Source organism: Puntigrus tetrazona, chromosome 18 (assembly GCF_018831695.1).
Source record: "Puntigrus tetrazona isolate hp1 chromosome 18, ASM1883169v1, whole genome shotgun sequence".
NCBI lineage: Eukaryota > Metazoa > Chordata > Actinopteri > Cypriniformes > Cyprinidae > Puntigrus > Puntigrus tetrazona.
Genome location: NC_056716.1, coordinates 17,425,338 through 17,437,837, shown reverse-complemented (window position 1 = coordinate 17,437,837; position 12,500 = coordinate 17,425,338). Strand labels below are relative to the sequence as shown.

Below are 12,500 nucleotides of genomic sequence, written 5' to 3'. Positions count from 1 at the left end.
CAGCAGGAGGAAATGATGTGTTCGTGTGCCGCTCACCTCCGTCTCCTTCAGCTCCGCACCGAAGCGTCAGCTCTTGTCCGGGGTGAACGTCAACTGAGTTTTCAGGTCTGACCAGAAGACGCTTTACTGGAGAGATCCTGTCGTCCAAATCACCGTCTGCTTCAGTTTTAGATTTGACGCCCAGACAAGCCCAGAGGAGAATCAGAGCCGACACAGGACTGATACTGAACTCCATGACGTCTAGAAGGAAATGGGTTTTTAGTGATTGCTATTACAAATATTATTGCATTATTAATAAGTGCATACATATAAAACTGCCCCTTGATCAACATATATATATATATATATATATATATATATATATATATATATATATATATATATATATATATACACATATAAATATATATATATATATATGCATATATAAATATATATATATATATGTTATTTTTGAAAAATGCAATGCATTTAAAGCATGTAGAAATATATGAGTCAGTCAAATACTCACAGAATGAGTGAAGTCTGTAGTTTTCTCTGTAAGAGTAAAGTACAGTCCTCACATGACAGCTCTTGTATTTCATCTCCTGCTCCACGTTTAAAGATTAACATTTTTCTCTTCAATAGTAGGCTGTGGATGAAACGCTGGTGGACGTTTTCTGAATGGTTGAGTGCAGGTTTATGGTTGAAGAACCGCCAGCTTTGGGTGATTAGTAATATTATTTGCCTCTGTGATAAATGCGGAAGAACAAATGGGGAAACAAAGCAGCATTGTGTTATTTAAAAGATCAAATATTGCATTTTAAAGTTAATTTCTGGCAACGCTGATTAGCCTGTACCTTTCTGTCAGCAGTGCACGCAGGGAAAGCATCGATAAATACTGAAAAAAATCATGAGAAAAGCACTTTTACTTTCTTTTTTTTTTCTCGATGTGGACTTTCGGAAGGTTTTGCATTTTGCAAAAGTCAAAGGCCATGCATCTAAACACTACTTTATGCATTTTAGAAGAAACGTGTCCATAATCATATTGTTTGAGCCTTTTTAATACATTTTTTAATGCATTTAGTCGTTTTGAGGGATTTGGGCCCTGATGCAGTCTCAGCCAAGAACCACTGATGTAGATCTTGTCATTTGTCTTTCCTCTTTTGCACTTTTCTTTTCCGTGGAAAAAGGAAAGAGAAAAGCGAGTTTCAGTATATTAATCCAAATGCGTTTACTCCACATACGTTTAATTGAATTATTTTTAAAGTTGATCTGTTTCTGTTACTTTATGAATCCCGCGGCTCACGACTCCCGCTAAATTTTAAAAGTATCTTAAAACAGGAACACAAACGTAAAGTCGCCACCGGAACTTGATGAAATCAACTGAAATTTGATTGGCTCTTCGTGATACGCGCTGCAAAAAGTAACAGTTGTCACGTGACGTCCCCGCCCTACCTCAGCCGCGGTGTGAGCGACATTTCATTATTCTTTTTAATTTTTTTAATTATCATGTAATTATATATATACACCTTTCAGAATGCCCCCTATACTTTAATCCGCATTTCATAGTAATCGCGATTACTTCGTGAAAATCGGTGTTTTTACCACACGGTGGCAGCAGGAGCCTTAAACATAACCATATGTTCGCTAAAACTATTTTTATTTTTATTTTTGCTTTTCTTAGCCGCCCGTAGAAAGCTGGATCCAAAACTCTAAAGAGCGAGTTAAAGGTCTATTTCTCAGAAAAGTTAGCCCTGTGTGTTTGCCTGCTGATAAACTGTGATGAGTTGCAGAAACACACACACACACACACACACAGAGAGAGAGAGAGAGAGAGAGAGAGAGAGAGAGAGAGAGAGAGAGAGAGAGAGAGAGAGAGAGATAGTGTGTGTGTGTGTGTGTGAGCACCGAAAGCTCCTCCCTTTCTCTCAGAGCACAGAGAACACGAAACACGAGGAAACAGACACAAACACACACACAGTCTCTGGAGGAAACCTGTGGACACGCGCGCGCATCTCTCTGTGTGTGTGTGTGTGTGTGTGTGGAGAATTGAAATGAAAAGACACATCACCTGCCCATACTTCATTTGAATATCAAGAAGAGTTGTGCAGGTAAACGCCGGCTTTTAAGGTTCTTGCGTCATTAGTGTGTGTGTGTGTGTGTGTGTGTGTGTTTGGTGTTTTGCTGTGACATGTTGCGCGCGCCTGGAGCACTTCCTATAGAGAAGCATTAGTGAGTTGCTCGCGCGCGACGAATTGTCGAAATTGCGGGGTTTTCCAGGCCTGGGAAGAGCACGACAGAAGTAATCCAGTTTTTTTTCTTGTAAATCAGCTTAATTAAAAACACACGGGGGCCTTTCTTTGGCTCGTCGGATAGATTGTAAACCTATCCATCCAGTCGAAGGCATCGTCCCTTTAACGACCTGCGCTGCGCCTAGACCTGTTTGTGAAGGCTGTTACTGTGCTTTTCATTGCTGAAACGACCGTTTTTAATACACAAACTTGACTTCAGGCATGCACTAAAACCATGCAAGCGACAATAGCACAGTTGTTTAAGTTATACACGCGTTTTTGGTAAGCTTTTACGATCTAACTCTATAGTCGCGGAACATACCGAGCAATGCATTGCAGAGTAGAAAATATAAAGGTTTTCTGAAGAGCTGCGGGTCACGTGATGTGATGTTTTATTTCTTTTAACCTGCCCGGGTAAATGTCACCGACCCTGAAAGCCCAGCATGAAGGGAAGCGAGTAAAGGTGAAGCGCTTCAGTGTCTGAAACGGGTTCCTGATCTCTTCTCTCTCTCTCTCTCTCTGTAACGTGTGTAGATGTGAGTGTGAGGCTGATGGACACCACAAGCGCACAGTAAACTAAAAGAAGGGCAGGTCGTGTTTAGCTCAACTTTTTTTCCCCCTCTTTTTGGATGTTCTGGTTTGGCAGCGTGATACTGACTCGTGTCTCATGTCTCGTGTGGCTTTCAGCGCGAATTTCAGTCTCTTTAAACCCGTGTTATTTTCTTAAAGCAAAACCATCGCTTTTCAGGCACTGGTTAGTTTTGTAATATTGTGCTATATATCTCCATAACGTGGTTTTTTTTTATGATATTGGAGAAAAACATGCAGAATGCATGATAAAGCATTTATTTTATCACTTCATGGAAGCATTTCTTTAAACCTGTGTTATTTTATTAAAGCAAAACATTGCCTTTCTGGTTAGTTTTGTAATATTGTGCTATATAATTTTATAACGTGTTATTTTTATGCTATAGAATGCATGATAAAGCATTTATTTTATCACTTCATGGAACCGTCTCTTTAAACCTGTGTTATTTTCTTAAAGTAAAACTATTGATTTTCAGGCACTGGTTAGTTTTGTGATATTGTGCTATATAATTCCATAATTTTTTTTTATGCTATTGGATAAAAAACATCCAGAATGCATAAAGCATTTATTTTATCACTTCATGGAAGCATTTCTTTAAACCCGTGTTATTTTCTGGTTAGTTTTGTGATATTGTGCTATATATCTCCATAACGTGGTTTTTGTCCAATAGCATAAAAATAACATCCAGAATGCATGATAAAGCATTTATTTTGTGACATTTTATCACTTGACGCTCGATAGATTTTGTTTGCAATGCAAAGGCCATGAGATTATTTCTCAGTGTGGCTTACATTGGTTTTAGTGCTTACTGATTTATTTTAAAATCTTCAGCGTGTCCGGAGGAACTCGCCGTCCGAGCAGCGCACGTGAATGAGTTCATCTTCTGCCTGTGTTTGGTTTCAGAGCGCAGCATGTTCTCGTCGGTGAAGCCGTTTGAAGAGCAGAGCTTCTCTTCTCTGAGGAAACAGTGCCAGCAGAACAGGACTCTGTTCGAGGACCCCGTCTTCCCCGCCGTCGACCGCTCGCTCTTCACTCACGGAAACCGCATCGGGAAAGTCACCTGGAAGAGGCCGAGGGTGAGGAGCTGCTGCAGATGCAAATAATCTTTGTGTTCACTTCACAGTCTAGGTTTGGCCCAAAATGCTGTTTGTAATTATTCTATGATCCAAATTACTTAATGGATTTAAGTTTAGAAATATAGTATGAAAATGATCTCTTCTGTTTAATTTAATTCATTAATTAATTATCCATTTTTTGTTTTTTCAATAAATTCAAAAATTTAACTAAAGGATGAAACTTGATATTGGTCATAAATCTCATAATTTTAGTTTTATATATATATATATATTAAAAAAAATATAAATAAATATATATATATATTTATATTTATATTCCTCTATTTTCCTTATTGTATTAAATTAGTCAAATGTAACACTTAATGCTCAGAATTAAAGTTTTTTCATTATCTAAATCTATTCATGTATTTCCTAAATCTGATAATTTAACCCTTAAAATACAGTTTTAAACTTGATTAGTAATGCATTTTATAATCAAATTTATGCAATACATCTGATAATTTTTAACTTTTAGTTTAGGATTGAAGTATGACATTTTATTGGTTTTATTTTTAAATAAAACTTAGATTTTTAATTAAATTTTTAAATAACACTTTAAATACTTTTCAGTTTAAAACGGTTTTAAAATTCAATTTATTTAGCAAATCTGATCATTTCAACACTTAAACATTATATTGCTCTTTTTTTCCCCCCAGTTTTATTATTACATCAAATTATTTTGTAGTCTATTTATTTATTTTTACTTGATAATATAACAGTTAATGTTTAGGATTAAAGTATGATTTTATAATTTACTTTTATTTAATTATTGAAAGACTTAAAAGTCAAGGATCCGCCTATTTAGTTATTAAATAAATAAAATATTTTTTATAACCAACTTTATTGAATAAGTCTGATAATTATACACGCAAGCTATTTTATGCATACAATAAAACTAAATTTATTTTTAATATTTAAGCCAGGTTTAGGGCATAGCTGAATTAGGACATTTAAGTAATTTTTATAAACATGCCTTAAAAAATGCATTACTGGTGCGCATCTTAAGATAATACATGTTTTAAGATCCGTCAGTGCACGTTTCTTTCGGCTCCGATTTACATTTTAGGACTAAGCTTGAGCCTTGTCTGTGAAACCAGGGCTCAACGTCCCTGATTCATCCAGAGACCTGATAATTAGTGCCCTTTCGTAAGCTTTAATGCACTCGAATCAGTAGAAGAGGGGTTTTATGGCCTAAATAACCCGCTCGTCGTCATGAATCCTATCTGATCCGAGCGTTTACCAAAGGCGTGGGTCTTGTGTAACCGGACTCCGCGTGTTACGCCTTTAAAGTCACGCCAGATAAATGTGTTTACGGTTGAAACAATAGCCTCTTCATGCAGTGAGCGCTCCATCGTATTATATTTAGCCGAAGATTATAATAGTTATTGTGCACGGGTAAAGGTCTGCGTTTACCCGGAGCCCTTTCTTAGCAGGGATGTTTAAAGAAACCGTGCCCAAAAAATACATAGAAACCGATTTTGCATGCAATATTTCAAAGTCTGACTGAGGTTGCTGATGTCTTTACAGTCTCCTCTTCTTACTGAGGCTGCGTTTGCTTGATTTAAAAAATACAGTAAAACAGTAAAATGTTATTTCTTGTAAAACAGCCGTTTTCTCAGTGAATATGTCTTAAAGTGTCATTTATTTCGGTGAAGCTCTCCTGAATTTTCAGCATTATTACTCAGGTATTCAGTGTATCATGACCTTTCTGAAGCATTTCTGATTGCTGTCGATGTAGAAACAAAGAAAAAAAGGTACATTTCGTCTAATTTCACGACATGCACCGTATCAAATGAGTCTTTTCTCTGAAGCTCGTCACTAAAGGATCAATTAAAATCCATTAAAGGCTCTGGGAAAATCTTTTAACTGGTTAAATATGCATGAGGTTTTAAGTAGTAATCCTCGAGTGGGCTGTCAGTGTTTAGGAAGGCTTCAAGCGTGTTTCATCTCTAGAGTGTTTCTGGTTTGGTCGCTTTCGGTGTGTGTTTAGGACGCTCCCTGTGTCTCTGTTCAGGCGTGTGAGTGTAATGTAGTTGAACAAGTGCAATGCGGCTCATATAATAACAGGAACCAGCGTCTGGGCCTCATTTAGGCCTACAGCTTTTCTTTTTGATCAATGCATTAATTTTAAAAAAGTTTTTTTGCATTTGCATCTGCATAAGTGTGTGTTTTATATTTATATATATATATATATATATATATATATATATATATATATATATATATATATATATATATATATATAGTGAAATTGATTTATTACAATAGTAATATTTATCATTTAGCATTTTTCTAAATGTATCTGTAAAATAAAATTAAGTATCATTGATTGATGGTGATATAATATGTTATTGTAACACAATGTAAGAATATGTATTATTTATTATTATTATTATTGTTGTTGTAAATTAACCTTGAAATACATTTTATTATTTTTTCATTTCTTTATAATGGTTAAAATGTAACATTTGTATATAATAATAATAATAATAATATTAATAATATTAATTATCATTATTTTATCATCATCATTTATATTTTAACACACTTATAATTATTAATAAAAATAAATTATATATATTATACCATTTAAGAAAAAAAAAAAAATTCACCAGGCTATATGAACAAATGCATATAAAAACCAAAACAAAAGTTAACTATTGTAATGCTTGATGACTCTAATATAATGATTTCATTAATAATGAGATGCTCCCCAATTCAATGCTGTGTTTAGATTTTTTTACATCTTGAATTTCATTCTTTGAACCAGAAAAACCAGCTTCGTGTTCGTTGCATTTCAGGAAAGAACCAAACTGAACCTAAACTAATCTTTTAAACGCTTAGTCAGAAGGTGATGCAGTCGTTGAAAACACGTCTGCTTTAATTACAGGGCACAGACACACTGTAACCGGACTCGTGTGTGTGTGTGTGTGTGTGTGTGTGTGTGTGTGTGTGTGTGTGTGTGTGTGTGTGTGTGTGTGTGTGTGTGTGTGTGTGTGTGTGTGTGTGTGTGTGTGTGACAGGAGCTGTGTGAGGACCCACACTTGTTTGTGAACGGGATCAGCGCTCACGACCTGCACCAGGGGCAGCTGGGAAACTGCTGGTTCGTGGCGGCCTGCTCCAGTCTGGCCTCCAGAGAAGCTCTGTGGCAGAAGGTGAGCTCTACCGCTTCTACCTACTTACCAGATGCGGTTAAAACATCATTATGTTTTATGCATTATTATGCATTATCACGTGATGCGAGCAATGCAAAAGGTCATTTCCGGAAATGCATGAGCTGAAAAGATGTGTATCTTAAATGCAGTGTGAGTTGTTTTGGATTAAAATATCTGCCAAATGCGTATAATCTACTGGATAAAATTCAGTTTTGCATCACAGCAATAAATTGCACTTTTGGGTATATTACAACAGAAAAAAATTATACTTGAAATTATGATAATATTAAAAATGTTTTACTGTAATTGTAATTAATAATTTTAATTAGAGGCAATTATTGTAAACTTTTGATCAGCGGTGTAAAATGTAGTTTAAAACAAATACATTTAAATGAAAATAATAGCTTGAAAGGGATGGATAATGATTATTAACCACCTTCACTGGAAATTATGAGACGTATATAAAAAAATGTTAGGCCTGTTAATTTTCTATGTTTATTTCTAATTCAAAAATAGTTTTTTGTTTAATTTGTAGTCCACATTTAATATTTACTATTTTATATATATTATATTATATTATATTATATCATACATACACAAAAATATATATATATATATATATATATATATATATATATATATATATATATATATATATATATTATTATTTATTTAACTATTATTATTTTATTTACTTTTTTATTTTATTTGTTGTTATTTTTTTGGTAAGTCGTTTAGGATAAAAGCATCTGTTAAATTAAATATGTAAAGTAAAGATTATGCTCCATGAAGATATTTTGTGAAGTTCCTACCGTAAATATATTAAATATTTATTTTTGATTAGCTCTATGCATTGCAATGAATTTAATTCGGACGACTTTAAAGGTACGCTTCTCAATATTTTGTTGGGTTTTTTTTTGCTCCCTCAGATTCCAGTTTTTTTTAAATGGCTTTTTTTAAACGTCTCAGCCCAGTATTGCCCCGTCCTAGCAAACCATGCCATTTATTCAGCTTTCAGATTGTGCATAAGTTTCATTTTCAGAAAACTGACCCTTAAGACCCGAGTGCTCGGCCCCGCAGGGTTAATTATCAGCGCCCCTGATCTCACGTCTCCAGCTGTTTTTAACGGGAAGCGGATACACGATGTTGTGCTGCGTCTCGTTCCTCTGAAGACCGATATTAATAAGCAGCCGTGCATTCACAAAACATCACGCATTTCAGCATGTTATTTATGCCTTTGGTAAACTTTCATCAAATATATTTACATTTTTTGAGCAATGTTTAGATCCACCGTTTAATGCGTCTCATCCGCGTCCAGTTATTTTTAGCTGTACAAAACGGCTCATTTTGGTGCTTTTTATCTTATATTATTTCTGAGCGCATGATGTTTTTGATGTTTACCGCACGTTGTTGTTATTCGTCTGATTATTTCTGATAGGCTTCCTTCTGCGCTGAAGAATAAAGTGGATATTCGTTAGAAATATTTTTATATTTATCAAATTGCACGATGTCTTTAGTTTTTTCCCCCCAATTTAAAAAAAAAAAACATTTACAAGTATTTTCTTTATAAAAAAAATGACTGATTAGTTTGCAGCTTCATTTTATTTTTAGTCGCCTAATTTTTTTTTAATATCTATTTGACCGAGTTTTTTTTTATATATTTTTGATTAAATTTTATAAATTTAAATTTCAGCCTCAGATTTAGTATTATGCATTTTTATATCAGTTTTTTAATTTATAAAAATTTTAGTTTTAACTTTTTTTTTAATAAAATAGGCATACTGCAGTTTTTTTTTTTTTTTTTTTTTCAAAAATCTTTTATTTTATTTCAGCGCGCTTGGCGATTTTAGTGTGTTTTAGTTAAAATTAACAACATAATTTTTTCCAAAACCAATTACGAGCCATTTTTGCGACGCTGACAAAACATCGGACACGGCGCGAAATGCACAAATAGTTTTGTGACAGATATCCCGTTAATTAGCATTTTCCGCGTGTTATCGTTCCTAAAATCCAATGCGGATGTTCCTCATAATTTCACACAGACCGTGATGTTTCCTCGGTACAGGTGCGCTGTAATCCTTCCAGACGGAGTCTCGGGACGTTATTAGGACGAGTTTTGTTTCGAGAGAATCAGATGTGACTAATTGGAGGCTTGGGGTTACGGTATTTTCATTTGTGTCCACACACACACACACACACACACACACACGACGACGCTCAGCCGCGGACAAACACGGGCGCCCCGCGGGACGGCTTCTGTTTGTCTCCCTCCGTAAGACGTTTCCAGATCCGAGCGCACGGAAAGAGACGCTTCCGTCGTACGTCAGCCGTCCGAGCCGCTCCACGTAACTCTCATTAAAGCCTGTCGCTGTCACACCGCTGTACACTCGTCTCCCTCCTGAGGTCTAATTACTGTCCTGTAACATGTCCCCCTGAAGACGCACGCACACACACACACACACACACACACACACACACACAGATCACGTCATAACTAGCTGCCTACCTAGACAGCATGGTCCTAAAAGTAGGATGCAAGTCTACGTTGCCCTCATTTATAGCCATTTTATGAAGGCTTAATAGAATCCGTGCTTAATAGAGAAGACAATCCCAGAATGCATTGCAAACAAGCGCTGCGGTATTGAATATTATGCAATATATAAATTGTTATTGAAGGGTATATCGTGCGTTATAATTATTCGTAATGTATGTTATAATGCATTATATATTGTTGGAAATCATTTAATAATGCGTAGTGTAACACGTGTTATAATGTGGCTACTAGTGTTTTTGAGATTAATGTTTAATGCAGTGCGTAATTAATGCTTTAAAACATTTTTTCTAATGCATCATACATTAAAGGTTATTTTATGTCGCTTTTATTCAAAAGATTTAAAATCTTATATATATATATATATATATATATATATATATATATATATATATATATATATATATATATATATATATATATATAAAATATTAATATTAATATATAACGTTATTAAATTAAATTATTTATAAAATTTTTATTATTATTTTTTATTATTATTATCCTGTAAAATATTTTAACTTAAAGGCACATTTTTCAAAATGTAAAATTTATATTTTTGGTAACAGTTTACAATAACGGGTCATTGTTAACATTAATTATCTAGATTAGTTAATAAAGGCTGTAGAAATATTGTTCTCCTAACAATAAATGTTGTCTTAAATGCACTGTGTATTGTTTGCTTGTTGATGTTATTTAATACATTAAATAATGTTAACAGATGACGCTTTATTGTAAAGTGTTACCATTATCTGACATTTCATAGCACACAGAGAGCATTTTAATGGTTAAATAAGTCAGAATTGTTCATTCGAGTTGATTCTTTTAAGTTGCTCACAAGCCGAACTGAATTGGAGTGATTCTTCAACAGCTTGTGAGTCTCGTACAGCGAATGCAACCTTAACGGAAACACTCGATGAATCAGAAGAAGGGACGAATTGAAACCAACTGCTGGAAAGAATCAGATTCCCCAGAACGAGTGCGTGGGGTTTGAGCGTAAGCAGGGCGCTTCGATTGATTCCCGATATCGATCCGGCCGCTGGTCCAGACTGTCGAGCTTCCGGCGCTCCGAAACCAAACATTCACCTACAGAAACCCAACTGTTGTCAAAAGCGATTTTCTGCATCCGTCTGGAAGCGTGGGATCACATGAGCGCCGGCGAAAAGCCACGCATTAGTAACATCTGATCGCCATCATCCTGATTGATGACCGTGTGACATCAGTAATGAGCAGCCAATCACGAGCCTCCAAACTGATTCGCTACCAACGATTAACAAACTCGACCAAACGAAGAATTTAAACACAGTTTCAAGCAAGACCAAACACTCTAAGAGAGAAAACATCTTACCGTATAAGTACTTGATAATATTTATGAGTATAACACTACAACACAAACTCATATGTACTCATGTTTACAGCTATTGATTTTAAAACGTAATGACATCGCGTGTTATCTGTATGTTTATAAGTTAATAAGTACTCTTAAACTAAGCTGGAATTGTAAGGGATTATATTAATATTTTTTAAAAATCAGATTTATTCTTAACCCTTTCAAGTCTTTTAATGCGGAGTAGAAGCCGGGGGAGTGGCTTTATTACATCAGAGATGTGTCACTCTTGCTTGAAGCCGATTGGTCAAATTTGGAGCGGAGCGTAGTTACTATGGCGATGAACGCTGAACCAATTTCACGCAACCTAAAACCCAGTTTGGCCGCAAACTAACTTGAAACTTACCTGGCTAGCCCGCTAAACCGGCTTCACGCCAAAGACCGGATCTCTTAAATGTTTTTGTTGAAGATCAAAAAGCTTCGATTCCTGTTCTTGCTTATTATATTTTTATTTAACGGTCTATAAGCGTCAAAGCGGCTCTGGATCACATGTTCGAGCAGAGTGCACGCGCGTAACCTTGTTTATCCAGACGGCAGGAGAATATAGAGAAAATAAAGAGGTTTCGATTGATTCCCGATATCGGTTCCCCGGCGGAGCCGGACTGACCTCGTAGTGCGAACGTTCACGTAAAGAAACCACATAATGATCGATGAAACTGGTTTTGTGCGTCTGTCTAAAAGCATCGGATTGCATAAACGCAAACAAAACGCATCTTTTCCGGACTGCAGGATGATAAATGGGTTTTTTCGATGATCAGCTGGTGAAAATAAAAAGGTTTTTAACCAGACTGAGGTTTTTCGGGTGCACCGGATCTCTCGAAGACTTTCTGAAGCACTTGAAAGCTTCACAGCGACGCCGTGGAAGAAACATTCATGTGAAGAAATCCCTTTCATTCATTCTTTCCAAACTCCTGAATATCAAAGCATTCACAGGAAACCATACGAGTGACATGACACTGGTTTTATTCACCGAGCATTACATAGGAACCAACGAAACGCATGCACTTACAATCTTTCTAAAGTGTCGCTCTTCTGGACAGCAGGATGAGAAGTAAAGCTATGAAGGTTAAATAATAAAGGTTTTAACCTCACGGGGACGTTAGGAAGCGACGCCTGGAGAGGTGCCTTCTCTCAGTGGTTTTTGCCGAAGGTCAAAGAGCAGGAGATGTTGTCTTTGGTCGCTCCCTCTTTGAACGCGAACAGAAAGTACATGACTTTCCGCACTTTGGCCAGCTCCGCGATCCTCTCTCCGAACTCCTGGATGTCCGCCTCCAGACACTTGATGGGCAGGTCCTCGGGGTCCCCGGCGTTCCTCCAGAACTGGCCGATGGGGTCCAGCAGCTGCCTGGTCATCAGGTTGGTCAGATCGGGCGTCCAGAGCTGGCAGATGCCGGTGACGGTGAAGCGTCCGGTTCCTCGCAGGCTGACGT

The 12,500-nt window shown here is 36.1% G+C and overlaps 3 protein-coding genes across 3 annotated transcripts in view; 1 reads left to right on the top strand and 2 right to left on the bottom strand.

The window, feature by feature from the left end:
• Positions 1-687, bottom strand: part of LOC122322924 — a 2,915-nt gene extending 2,228 nt beyond the window's left edge. Inside the window, exons 1-2 of the mRNA XM_043216533.1 lie at positions 512-687; positions 37-240 (exon numbers count right to left, since the gene is read on the bottom strand). Of these exons, the coding sequence (XP_043072468.1) occupies positions 37-240; positions 512-584 (277 nt within the window). The 5' untranslated portion in view covers positions 585-687. The remainder of the gene's footprint in view (positions 1-36; positions 241-511) is intronic.
• A 1,224-nt stretch (positions 688-1,911) lies between these two features.
• Positions 1,912-12,500, top strand: part of capn5a (calpain 5a) — a 24,859-nt gene continuing 14,270 nt past the window's right edge. The window contains 3 exon segments of the mRNA XM_043216685.1: positions 1,912-2,093; positions 3,766-3,938; positions 7,001-7,132. Of these exon segments, the coding sequence (XP_043072620.1) occupies positions 3,774-3,938; positions 7,001-7,132 (297 nt within the window). The 5' untranslated portion in view covers positions 1,912-2,093; positions 3,766-3,773.
• Positions 11,861-12,500, bottom strand: part of ompa (olfactory marker protein a) — an 824-nt gene continuing 184 nt past the window's right edge. Inside the window, exon 1 of the mRNA XM_043216683.1 lies at positions 11,861-12,500. This exon is cut by the window's right edge and continues 184 nt beyond it. Within this exon, the coding sequence (XP_043072618.1) occupies positions 12,202-12,500 (299 nt within the window). The 3' untranslated portion in view covers positions 11,861-12,201.